General features: G+C 35.7%; 1 protein-coding gene across 1 annotated transcript in view; it reads left to right on the forward strand.

Moving 5' to 3' along the window:
- DECR1 (2,4-dienoyl-CoA reductase 1) overlaps positions 1–8,120 on the forward strand; it is a 39,694-nt gene extending 31,574 nt beyond the window's left edge. Inside the window, exons 7-10 of the mRNA XM_079143815.1 lie at positions 3,473–3,545; positions 6,069–6,215; positions 6,640–6,702; positions 6,806–8,120. Coding sequence (XP_078999941.1) covers positions 3,473–3,545; positions 6,069–6,215; positions 6,640–6,702; positions 6,806–6,865 — 343 coding nt within the window. The 3' untranslated portion in view covers positions 6,866–8,120. The remainder of the gene's footprint in view (positions 1–3,472; positions 3,546–6,068; positions 6,216–6,639; positions 6,703–6,805) is intronic.
- The last annotated feature ends 4,889 nt before the right edge of the window (positions 8,121–13,009 follow it).

Here is a 13,009-nt window from a genome sequence, read left to right on the forward strand (position 1 = left end):
TCTGGTACATCGCTGGTGTTCAGTGCTTGTTGAACTGCATTGCTGTTCTCTTCTTCCCAAGTTCCAAAATACTCAACATTTAGATCTGCAGTACACATTTGTTTGAGACAGAAAGGAATATTATTTTGTATCTTAGTCCATTTTGTGCTGCTATAAAAGAATACCTAAATTGGGTATGGTGGTGCACACCTGTAATCCCAGCAACTAGGGAAACTGAGTCAGGGGGATCACAAGCTTGGCCAGCCTGGAGGGTTAGTGAGACCTGTCTCAAAAATAAAAGAAGTGGGGGCTGGAGTTGTGGCTCAGTGGTAGAGCACTTGCCTAGCATGTGTGAGGCACTGGGTTCGATTCTCAGCACCATATATAAATAAAAGAATAAAATAAAGATCTATCAACATCTAAAAAAAATTAAAAAAAAAAAAAATAAAAGAAGGGGGGCTGGGACTATAGCTCAATGGCAGAGCACTTGCCTAGCATGTGTGAGGCACTGTGTTTGATCCATAGCATCACATAACAATAAACAAAATAAAGGCATGCTGTCCCATCTACAACTACCAAAAAAATTAAAAATTTAAAAAAAAAAAAGAAGCTCTGGGAATGTAGCTCAGAGGTAGAACACGGGTTTAATCCCCAGCACCCCAAAAAGCAAAAATAGAAACAAAAAACCCTGAAACTGGGTAATTTATATCAGGTAATTTATAAAGAAGAGATTTATTTATTCATAATTCTGGAGGCTGGGAAATTCAATATCAAGTTGCCGGCATCTGGCAAAGGCCTTTTTCCAACATCCTTCCATGGCACAAAATGAAGAGAGAGCAAAGGGGCCTGATCTATGAGAAGCCATTCTCACTACAACTAACCTGTTCCTGATTTAACATTAATTCACTCTGCCCTCATGGCTTAATCACCTCTTATTAGGTCTCACCTCCCAAAACTATTGTTTGAGTGTAAAATTTCTAACACATGACCTTTAGGGACACAGTCAAACCATAGAAACTTTATGCAGAAGTTGAATCTTAGTCCGAATAATTACCTTTTTTTAATGTCAGAAAGAATTGGAAATAAAGGACAAGAACATAATAGTATTTGTGTAATGTCAGTGTTTGTTTCAATGGGACCTCTGACTTAGAGGTTTCAATTTCATATCCTTTCAGGACTTGGATTCCATGCTGCTTCTCGTTGTGTTCCTACGTAGTGAATTGAACTTACTAGATGCTCAATAAATATGTGCTTTCCTTTGCAGCCTGAACTAACCCTCTTTCCTACTTTATAGTACACAGTCAACTGGATAAAGGCCTGTAGATTCCCATATACTACATGTTGTCTGCACCTTTGCCCTTTTCTCATACTGACCCATAGGCCTGGACTACCTTTCTCCAGCCTCTCCTGGAGAGACACCAATCCCTGCCTCCCTGCCATTATCTCCTGCAGCAAACTCCTAATCTTTTTTCAAATGCCAGCTTCCATACCACCTCCTTAGGGCCGCCGTCCCTGCCCTCTCAGTTTGCGCGGGTGCCTTGTCCTTCAAACAGCCGTGACACACTTTACACTATTCCAAGTCTAATAACCAGTATACAACCAAATTGGCATCTCTTCAGATGCTCTTGAGAGCAGACACTGACTTCCTTACCGGGGACTACACAGTACTTAAGGAATGTTGGCCCATGGTGTTCATGATAAACATTTGTTGCATGAACAATAATGGCTAACATATGTTGAATATATTGTACCTCAACTTAACATGCAGAGCTGATCAAATGAGGTAGATTCAGTATGTAACCTGTAGATTCAGTATATAACCTAGTTTAAGAGAGCAGATAGACTGTGCTAGCACGAAACAGATTTATCTGGCACACCTCTTAGCAGAGATAGGATGACTTTTCCTCTAGGTAGATTTTCTTAAAAAGTTGCACAGTGTTTCACAGGATGACAGATTCTGCTTGACTAATTCTGTTAAAACACAAAGTTACTACTTCTCCAGCAATTTGGAGTAGGTGTCCTGTAAGTACAGGCCTACGATAGGCATGGTCATGAATATTATCAAGAGCACTACTCAGAAAAGCAGTATTTATTTTATGTATGATTTGCCTGGAAGAAATGCTGCCCACCCATTTTTCTAAAATGCATCTAGGGTAAAAGTGTATCACAGTGAAGACAACTATTATGCGTGGTTATTATTCACTTAAAATTTAAAAAATAAACAAATAAAATGCATCTATGGACTAAGTTAGATTGACAGGTTGTACTAGATCACATGTCCCCTATCCCACTGAACTGGTTTTACTGAATTGACCTTTGAAGTGCTGACTGTAGTAAGATATATCTTATAGTCTCATAAAACTTACCCCTTTTTTTATCCATTGCAGACACATGTCTTAAAGACATTATTGTTATACAATTTTCCTTTTATAAATTTTCAAGGAAGAAATATTCTGATTTTTGTATCAGAAACAATTGTGCTTTTCCTGTGTATTAGCTTGCTTCTTCCTTTTGGGCAATGTGAGCTGGGTAACTGATTAGGCTTGCCTTTTTTTATATAGGGTTATAGAAAGAGTGGATAGAAATGTGTGGCCTGCCTGTTACAATCACATACAACATAGAATATATTTAGATGTTAACTTCATTCTTAGTCCCTTTGTATTTCTTTATCCTTTTTTTTTTCTTTGCCTTTCCTGCCTTATATTCTCATTTGTATTATCTATATATACCCTAACTCATTAACTGAAACTAGACTGTTTCTATATACACACAAATATACATTATCAGTATAAATTCATAAAATGAGTTTAGATTTTAAAAAAAGAACTGTTAAGTCTGTTTTTCAGTTTGCTTTAAGTTTCCATGTTTGCTATTAATGTTATATTTTGCTTCAGAACATTTAGTACGATTCCATTAGATTTTTATATCCTTTAAAACTCAGTTCAACAATTATATTAAAGCCTAGTTAAACATGGATGTGGTTATTTTAAATCTGTGTAATTCACTTATTCAATTAAAGTACTTGTGATGCCACAGACATTGGAATCCAATGCCCAGGGCTGTAAGTAAATTTATAATGAACTTTGTAAATGTAGTATTGAACTCCAGAAAATGTGAAGGAAGGGCATGAAGCTCTCATATTTTTATATGTTTAGTGAATACCTACTCTAAAAATCTGTATTGATACTAAATTTCTTATTCTACAATGTAAATGATTAATGGCATTAAAACAAATGGTAGTGGTACTACAGAGTGATTAAGGGCACAAACTCTGGGGCTAGTCATTTGAGGTTGACAGATTAGCCATATGACCTAGGGAAAATTATTTCATCTGTCTTCACCTTTACTACCTTATCTATAACATAGGAAATAATACTAGTATGTACCTGCTGGGGTAGAATCTTTGTGTGGAGTAAGAACGCAGTGAATCTTGGTTATTCGTGTTTTCAACATATGATGTAATATTTTCTAATGTGTGTTTTAAAATTTTTAGATCCCTTGCGGCTGAATGGGGTAATTATGGAATGCGATTCAATGTAATTCAGCCTGGGCCTATAAAAACCAAAGTAAGTTTTAATTGCCGTATTTTAACATTGTGAATGATTAAAGAATGAAGCAGTGATGGATGCATTCTGAGTGTCACGGGAAGGACTGTCCAGGGAGGCCTGGTTTTGAAGCCTTGGTCATACGGAAGAGAACTTTTGTCATTGTTCAGTATGAGAAATAATGGGGTGGGAAGGAATATAGCAGCTGTGCAACATCATGATGAGGTCTATTTCATTGTCTTCTAGAATCTTTTACAACATCAGCATTGTCATGCTTTTCCAATTTGCTTCTGTTATTGTAATTTGTTATCGTCTGGTATTTTTTTATTTTTGCCAAATTTTAAAGACTTGTTACTTTGACATCTTTTTTTTTTTTTTTTTTTTTTTTTTAATCATGGAAATGTAACTATATTTTTAGTTTAAGAGTTGCCCTAAAATTTTATCAGGAAGGCTTGGTCTTGCTATAGGTAGCATTTTCTTTGACTCATTCCTGTGCCTTTTCATTTTCCATCAATTATGGATGTCATCCAACTCCTACGTTTCTCTGATTAAAAATCCTCCTGAAGGCATGCATTTCACCTATAATTAATAATCCTTACAGATACTCAATGCAACTCATAATTATCACTAATGCTGCTACAGATGTTGCTCAGAATATCCATGGGTTCTCTATTCACTAACATTACCCCCAGATAATTTCACTTTCACACTTTTTGTTGGCATGTAAAGCAAGAATTTATAATCTCAGCTAGGTTATAGCTTGAAACCCCAGCCAAAATGCATAAGAATATAATAAACTATACTAAACAACATTTGGTGTCAAGGTAGCTCCGGAGTATTAAATATTAACATGGAAATGGCAACAACAATTTATTTAGCAGTTTAATGTGTGGAAATGGAATGAAAAATTACCAGAGTGAAGCTTATTTTAATATCTTCTATGAATCTAATAAAATCAGGGAAAAAAATAACTCAAAAACATTTATTAAAACACATTGCTTAGGGTGGCCTGTGCTCAGAATTATCTGAAAAGGATTCTGCAGTCACAGAAACTTACTCCTTGGACCCTAATATTTAGGAAAGATCACTTGCATTTTACTATTTATTTAACATACATTTATTGAGAGGCCACTGTGCACAAAGGTTCTGAGAATGATACAACAACATTTGTGACAAAATTCTTGTTATCAAGGAACTTACAGTCTAGCAGTAGAAATATGACATGTACCCAAATATTAGGTATATAGTTTTAAAGAGATTAAAGAAAGCTGAAAGGTAGAAGCTCTCTAGCAGGTGCAGCTAGAACAAAGAGTTTGGACCAGTCCCTGTGCTCTATCTGCCTAGGAGAACTAGAGTGCTTATGAGGAGCCTTAAATGTGTGTTCTATCTCAGAACTGTGTTGAGAAAAACCATCAGCTAGAACTCAAGGCTCTAAGACAGAAAACTCCAGTCATTTTTATTAATCAGTGCACATCTGTACCTCATCTTGGTCTATTTCCTGCACATCATTAACACAAAAACAAATTGGCTAAGTTAGTTATGACTTTTCTTTAAGATCTACATGAATTTAATATCCCAACATGCTTGTTTTAATCCTTTCCTATTATTTTGAGAAAAAAAGAGAATATAAGGAACTTCCTCTTATGTATCTCCTACTTGAGTCACCTTTCTCCGTTCATTAAATGAAATGACCAGTAGTGCCCCTTCCCACACTGTGGGAATTCACGTTCCATCAATTATGGATGTCAGAGGACTTTTGTATACATTTGCTAATTTGGTGCTTAAAACTTTGTAAGGTGGCTAAAGTACATAGTCTCATTTTACCAAGAAGAAACTAAGGTAAAAATGGTTATGTTCTCTGTGGGAAACCGTCCATGAATGGTGTAAGATCCATGTGAAGTTTGAGCCAAGAGACAGGAGTACCTGGTCTCACAGTTGCAAATCTGTTCGAGAAAGCCTGAGTCACATGGTATCCTGCACTAGCTCACTGCTCAGGTTCAAGTACAAGCACCAGAGAAGGGAGTGACCTGCTAGAGCCAAATAGCCTCCTTATCCCCACCCCTATCTTTTTCTTGAAGAAGTTTCTTCCAGTCCCTTTTGATCTCTACCTATATAAATAAAGCAAGTACGGGCTCCTTCCTTTGTTAAAGCCAGACCTCTCTGGATGCTCAAGCAGTCATGCCCTTGCTCTTAAGATATTCTTGTCTTTTGTCTTTATTTCTGATATATAAATTTCATAGCTTTTATTTTGCAGCCAGCTCATCCCTCCAACGGGAACCCTTTCTCTCACCTATGAGGGGTGTGAGCAAGAGTTCTCCATTGATTTTTTTTTTTTTTTTTAAATTTCAAATTTAGGTAAAATAATCGGTTTTGGCTTAAAGTGAATGTTAAAGAATTGAGTGAAATTCTATTACTCACAAGGCCTAAGATATGAATGGGATGCCATAGTAACATTCCATTTTATGCAAATTTGTTTAAGTAGGAGAATAGTTGCATTAAACACACACACGCACACAAAACCTAACTGTTTTGTTAATTTTTAAGGGTGCCTTTAGCCGTTTGGACCCAACTGGGACATTTGAGAAACATGTGATTGACAGAATTCCCTGTGGACGGCTAGGGACCATGGAAGAACTTGCAAACCTTGCTGTTTTTCTTTGTAGTGATTATGCTTCTTGGATTAATGGAGCAGTAAGCATTGCATCTTTTGACTTTTGGGGAGTTTGGGAAACCTTAATTTGGAAGCAGTTCTGACAGTGCTGCATATCATATTATTTAAATTATATACTTACTGTAAATAGTATAAAAATGCTATATACTTTTTAGCCCATAAAATTTATTCAGTAAATTATTTTATTAATTGCAGGTTACCCTGGTAGGCACAGCTTTAAGATGATCTTTTAGATTGGGTAGAATTTTGAAATTGTAGAGATGTTGGAAAGAGGATTCTAAAAGTAATAAATCAGTTTAGGTTTAATCATCAATTTTATTCTCTAAAATTTGGGCTTTGAAAATGCCAAGGAGATATTCCATCCAATTAGGATATGAGAATGGGTAATGGTTTAGAAGCTTTCAAAAAGAAGGTAATTTCAGAGTTTTTAATATTTTTTTTCAGACTATTAGATTTGATGGTGGAGAAGAAGTATTTATGTCAGGTGAATTCAACAACCTAAGGAAGGTAATGCCATTTTGTATATATAATCAATATTTTCAGCTAGGATGCTAAACTTTGTAAACATGCAAGAACCCCTGTAAGCTGATATTTTTTTTTCTTCTGTCAGGTCACTGAGGAGGAGTGGGACATGATAGAGGGACTCATCCGGAAGACTAAGGGCTCCTAAAACCACTCTGGCCTTCATCTTGGGTGCAGTAAAATTTAGACTACAAATGATATAAATTGACTGTCTTCTTTCAAGTATTTTCACATTTAATAAATTGTTAATTAACAAGCATTTGCTGAGAGCATATCATGTACCTGGCGAGTGGACGCTATTATATATTTGAAGATGAATAAGATAGGATATCACCTGTTCAATTTTCTTTCTTTCTTTCTTTCTTTCTTTTTTTTTTAATAGGAATGAGAGTAGAGAAAGGCTGACAGGTAAAAAGTGCTTAAAAGTGAAGAGTGAGGCATCAATAGTTGTGATCTGGAAAGTTAGGGGAAACCTGATGGTGAGAGTAGTATGTAAGTTGCATATTACACTATGCTTATTGTGCTGGGGCCTAAAAGAAAGAAATCTACACAAAATTCAATGGCTTCTGCCTTTCTGATAATTTCTTTTTCATTAGACTTGTGAATATCTTTTTAAAAATTTGTTCTTTTTGGTTATACATGACAATAGAATATATTTTGACATATTATCCATCCATGGAGTGTAACTTTCCATTCATGTGGTTGTACATGATGTGGAGTTACACTGGTCCTGTTTTCACATATGAACCTAGAAGTTATGTCTAATTCATTCTACTGTCTTTCCTATTCCCAGCCCTTGCCCTCTTGAAACTTTATTATCTCGCAGGATAGACAGACATATAAACAATTGGGCATGATACATTATTCCAGTAGTATTAAAGTGTGGAGGAAAAAGTTATTCTTTATGTTTCTGAAGTTCAAAGAAAGTGGCTCCCATGAGACAACATTCCATCTCAGCCTTAAAGAATCTAGATTCTTTGGGGTAGAGAGGATAAATAAAGCTTACAAAATATTGTTTGTGTATAATTTCATATTTGTGTTGACTAATTTATAATTCTGAGAATCAAATAATAAGAAGACCAAAGACTCAAGTCTATAGTTACAATTTTGAGCCTATATTTTTAAAAAGGCCATTTGCTTTCATAGAAATCACTGATAACATGTTCACTAGACTGAGTATTTCTGTTGCCCAAATTGCCAAGATAGGGGACCAGCTTCTATCTTACCTTATCTGAATAGGTCCTTGGAAGAATTCAGTTTTCCTATTTGAATTATATGCTGTCTGCCCTCATGACAACCTTTTTACTATGACAGTTATGTATCAATTACATTTATTTTGTTTTATTGGATATACTCAGGATAATGTTATAGATTTGGAATAAATGACCTTGGTTTTCACTGGCTTTTTAGGATGTTAGTACTTCTGCATGCTCTTCAGTACAAATACCCCATCTCTATTTTACCTTAAACATTAATCCTTGTTTTCTTCTCACTCATCTTGTACTGACAATTGTACTGACTATTTCTTAAAAAAGAAAAGTGTTAGCAATTGTGTCTTATTTTTTATTTCTTCATCTAATACAAGATTAGAATATCTGCTTCATGGGTTGTTATGAGAATTAAGTGAGAATAAATAAGTAAAAACACTGTAAAATATCAAACAAACAAATGAAAGATGGCCTTTCTAGTTTTTATACTCTTTCATTTTTAAGACCTGGTTATCATCATAGAAAAAGTGAGAATGCAAGAGAATAGAAAAGGACATGCTCACCAATTTCCTAAGGAAAACTTATATTCATATTTTGGAATAATTTTTCAGTCTTTTGCTCTTTTACTTAATTATTTTTATGAAAGTGATCTCTATATAATTTATAGAGTCTACCATAGTCCCCACTCCACCAATCATTTCCCATAGCAACTATGTTCAGCTCTTTTGACTGTTTTTTCGTTCTTTCTTTTTTTCCTTCTAGAATACACTTCTGGTTTTTTAAAGAAACATACTAATTTAAAATTTCTTGAATTTTTCCAGTTTTAGAAGTTTATTTCTTCCATGAATGATGGTTTAGCACTCTTACTCCATTTCCATACCCATCTTCAACCCACCACCTGTCAGCAAAACTACATGGACTCAGACACACTCCCTTCACTACTTCTACCAATATATCCATATGCCTACTTTTGGTTAAATTAATATTATATTTATTTTTATAACTTTAAAAAATATTTTCTCGCTGTGCACCATGGTTCACACCTGTAATCCTAGTGGCTCAGGAGGCTAAGGCAGGAAGATTGCAAGTTCAAAGCCAGCCTCAGAAAAAAACAAGGCGCTAAGCAACTCAGTGAGACCCTGTCTCTAAATAAACTACAAAATAGGGCTAGGGATATGGCTCAGTGGTTGCGTGCTCCTGAGTTCAATCCCTCCTCCTGCAAAAAATTTTTTTCTCTAGTGTTTTCTCAGCCACTTCCGTTTCTTTTCACAGTTCAGATTATATGACCAATCAGATCTTACTTTTTATAAAAGTATGATTTTTAGTGTTCTGTGGTTTATATGTAGCATAGTTTAATTCTTTGTTCTTAAAATTCATATTTTTAGTTAAATTTTTTTCATTCAAGTATACTTACTGGTTTGTCCTTTGGCAATGCATTTTAAAATTATTTGATTCATACATTATAACGGGTACATTTACGGAGGACAGTCTGATGTTTTGATATATGTATACAATGTGAAATGATTAAGCTAATTAGCATATCCATCACTTGGCTGATCTATATCATTTTAATGGTGAAATATCTGAAATTTGCTCTTTTTAACATTTTGGAATTTAAAATGCATTACTATTAACTGTAGTTCCCATGCTGTGCAATAGATCTCAAAAACCTGTTCCTTCTGTCTAAAATTCTTGATCAACACTCCCCACCCACCCCTAACTTTTGGAAACCACTATTCTACTTCCTACTTCTGAGTTTAATAGTCCTAGATTCTACATGCAAATGATATAAGGTTATTTTTTTCAGGCTTGTAAATAAAACTATATGAACATCTTTGTGTGCATAAAACATTTTTATAATTCAGATTTTTTTTCATAACAGATTCTTTTTTGGGGGGGTACCAGAGATTGAACTCAGGGGTACTTGACCACTGAGCCACATCTTTGGCCCTATTTTGTAGTTTATTTAGAGACAGGGTCTCACTGAGTTGCTTAATGCCTTGCTTTTGTTGAGGCTGGCTTTGAACTTGTGATCCTCCTGCCTCAGCCTCTCAAGCTGCTGGGATTATGGGCATGAAGTACCACGCCAAGCTTCCTCATGACAGATTCTTAGAAATAGTATTATTAATCAAAGGTTCTGAAGCTTTTAAATGCCCTTGATATATATCCAAATTTTTATTCCAAAAATGTGTATGGGTTTAAACCCCACTGAGCAATATGTGATGATTCCAATTTCAACAAATACCTGCCAACAATGAAAACTATTTACCAGTTTTATAAGAAACAAAGGATAGCTCTTTTACTTATGTGTCTAATTACTAGTGGGTTTGAACACTTTCTATACATGAGAATTTTGAGTTTGTCATTTTACCTGATGGAACCTTAACAATGTATTTAAATTTTTGATTTGTTATGAGTTTGTATGTAATTTTTTTCCTTCTATTAGTTATCTCTTGGAAGTTTTTCTCATTATATCACAAGAGGTTTCTGAGGGAGCTAAGCTTGTGAGCATGGCAGAGAGGACCATAAAAGATAGAGCTCATGGAGATTCCCCTACTATACATTCTTCCTGAGTCTGAAAGAGAAACAGATATTACTTGTGGATAGTCACTATCCTGATGACAGACTGCCTTTGGGCCATAGTCACATCAGCGTGTCACCTGAAGAGTTATTACTGTCACTCCACTTAGAGTCCTGCTCCTTTTGTACTAATGGAAGAATTAATATGTAGCCATTTAAAGAGAGGTCTATTGTTAACAATGTAGTTCATCTTAAAACTGACTTGTGGAAACCACCAGGAAATATTTCCATTATAGAGGGACAGTCATTTCTTCCTTATTGTTCTTGTGGAAACTAAAGCAGGAGGAATGTGACTGAATAGTAGAATCTTTTTTGTGGGGGGTGGTGAGTACCTGGGATTGAACTCAGAGGCATTCAACCACTGAGCCACATCCCCAGCCCTGTTTTGTATTTTATTTAGAGACAGGGTCTCACTGAGTTGCTTAGCACCTTGCTTTTGCTGAGGCTGACTTTGAACTTGAGATCCTCTTGCCTCAGGCTCCTGAGCCACTGGGATTACTGGTCTGCTCCATTGTGCCCTGCTAAATAGTAGAATCTTACAACTGGAGAAGCCTTAGAAGACATTCATTCTCAATCCTTTACTTTTTACAATTGAAACTACCCAAAGTCCAAACAAGTTGTGTGACTTGTTCTAGAACACATAGTAAGTCAAGCTCAGGTTGGCCCAACTGCATGTTTCTTGAGTTCATAACTTAAATCAAGATAATAACAAGGTTTTATGAGAGACAATAATATTGAAAAATCCCATTAGTTTTTTAACATTTTAATTTAAAAAGTGTACCAATCATGAATTATCACAAAATTAACACACACTTGTAACCTCTACCCAGGTCAAGAAACAGAATGTTACCAGAAATCTAGAAACCTCTTATTTGTCCTCCATCAAGACTCCCCACCTCCTTTTAAGACTACTGTCTTGACATCTAACACTACTATAGTTAATCTGCTTCAGAAATTGTATAAATAAAATCATGCAACATATATTCTTTTTCTGGCTTTTTTCTGTGTAGAAATTGCTCACACATTCTTATTGTCCTAGATCATTCCTTTGAATGTATACTATATATGAATATACATAATATATTAGTTCTGTTGTTAGTGGATATTTGGCTTGTTTCTAGTTTGAGGCCTTGCCAAATACAGTGCTGCTATGAACATACTTGTCCTTTGGATGGAGGAAAAGTATATATGTATATATGTTTATACACACATACATATGTACATAGCTTTCACCATTATTTTGATAAAACCTAGAAGTGAAATTTCTGGGTTATAATGTGATAATGTGCGCATATTTGAAATTTAGTAGATATTGGTAAATGGTTTTTTCAAGTATTTACAGTTTAACCTCTCACCAAGCAGTATGTGAGAATTTCCACTGTACCACATCCTCATCAATACTTAGAAAAGTCTCTACGTTTGGCCTTCTTGATAAGCATATGGTGGGATCCTGTTTTTTAAAATTTGCATTTCTCCTGAGTAGTGATACAGCTGATTGATTACTCTTTATATGTTTATTTGAAATTTACATATTCTCTTATTTGTGAAAAGCCTATTAAACTTTCTTGCACATTACTCAGTTGCGCTATATTTTTTAAAATTTATTTTTATGAGTATTATTTATGTATTTTTGACATGTACTTTTGTCAGTTTTATTGTTGCAAATATCTTCTCCCACTCTGAATTTTTTTTTTCTCTCTTAATAGTGTCTTTAGTGAACAAGCTCCATTTAAAAAATAGTGGCCATTTTTACTGTATAGTAAATCACTTCAGGGAAAGGCTGTGAAACCTTCTGGCTTCATAGGAAAAGACCTATCATGGTCACACACTGTTGGGAGCCTGTGGGACTGGAGACCAGGGGGGGAGCCACAACATGGTGGAAAGGGTCCGATGGACCCACTTGGTTGCGGGAGTGTTCCCAGAGGAAGAGACTGCTGGTCCAAACCATAACATCCTAAATAGTAGCATTCAAGATGAATCCGGGCTACAGTGAATATCAGAGGCCTAAGCTGGGGATCAGGGAGGACAACAGTGTTACTGATGGCTAGTTCAGTCTCTTGAGCAGATGGGTCTCATCAAAATCTCCTTTCTAGGAGTTGTAGCAGACACTTAAGACATTAGGTGTCAGGTCTGGGGTGAGGTAGGGGAGGCTCTCCAGCTCTATGACCTTTCAACTGTCCTAAGCCTAGGGTTACCGGAACTTAGGAATGTATATGAATTCCATCCTACCTCTGATGGGGCAGTTGGGACACACATTACTTCTCGACTGTTCTCAGTAACCTAAGAGAGCTGAGGACTTTGAAACTTCTACTTGCAGGGGCTCAGTGTTAAAGAACCCTGAGAGTTCTTTAACCTTTATCCTGGTGCACCCCTAAGATCCAGAGCACTGGTGTAGAGTCTGAAGTCCTGAGGGCTCATGTAGGCATCTGGTTGGATGGCCCTAGACAAGCAGTCTACCTCTCTCCACTTCATGGTTTGTTTTAATAGAGATGATCATTGTTTGG

This window comes from Sciurus vulgaris (assembly GCF_902686455.1).
Source record: "Sciurus vulgaris genome assembly, chromosome: 1".
Classification (NCBI taxonomy): domain Eukaryota; kingdom Metazoa; phylum Chordata; class Mammalia; order Rodentia; family Sciuridae; genus Sciurus; species Sciurus vulgaris.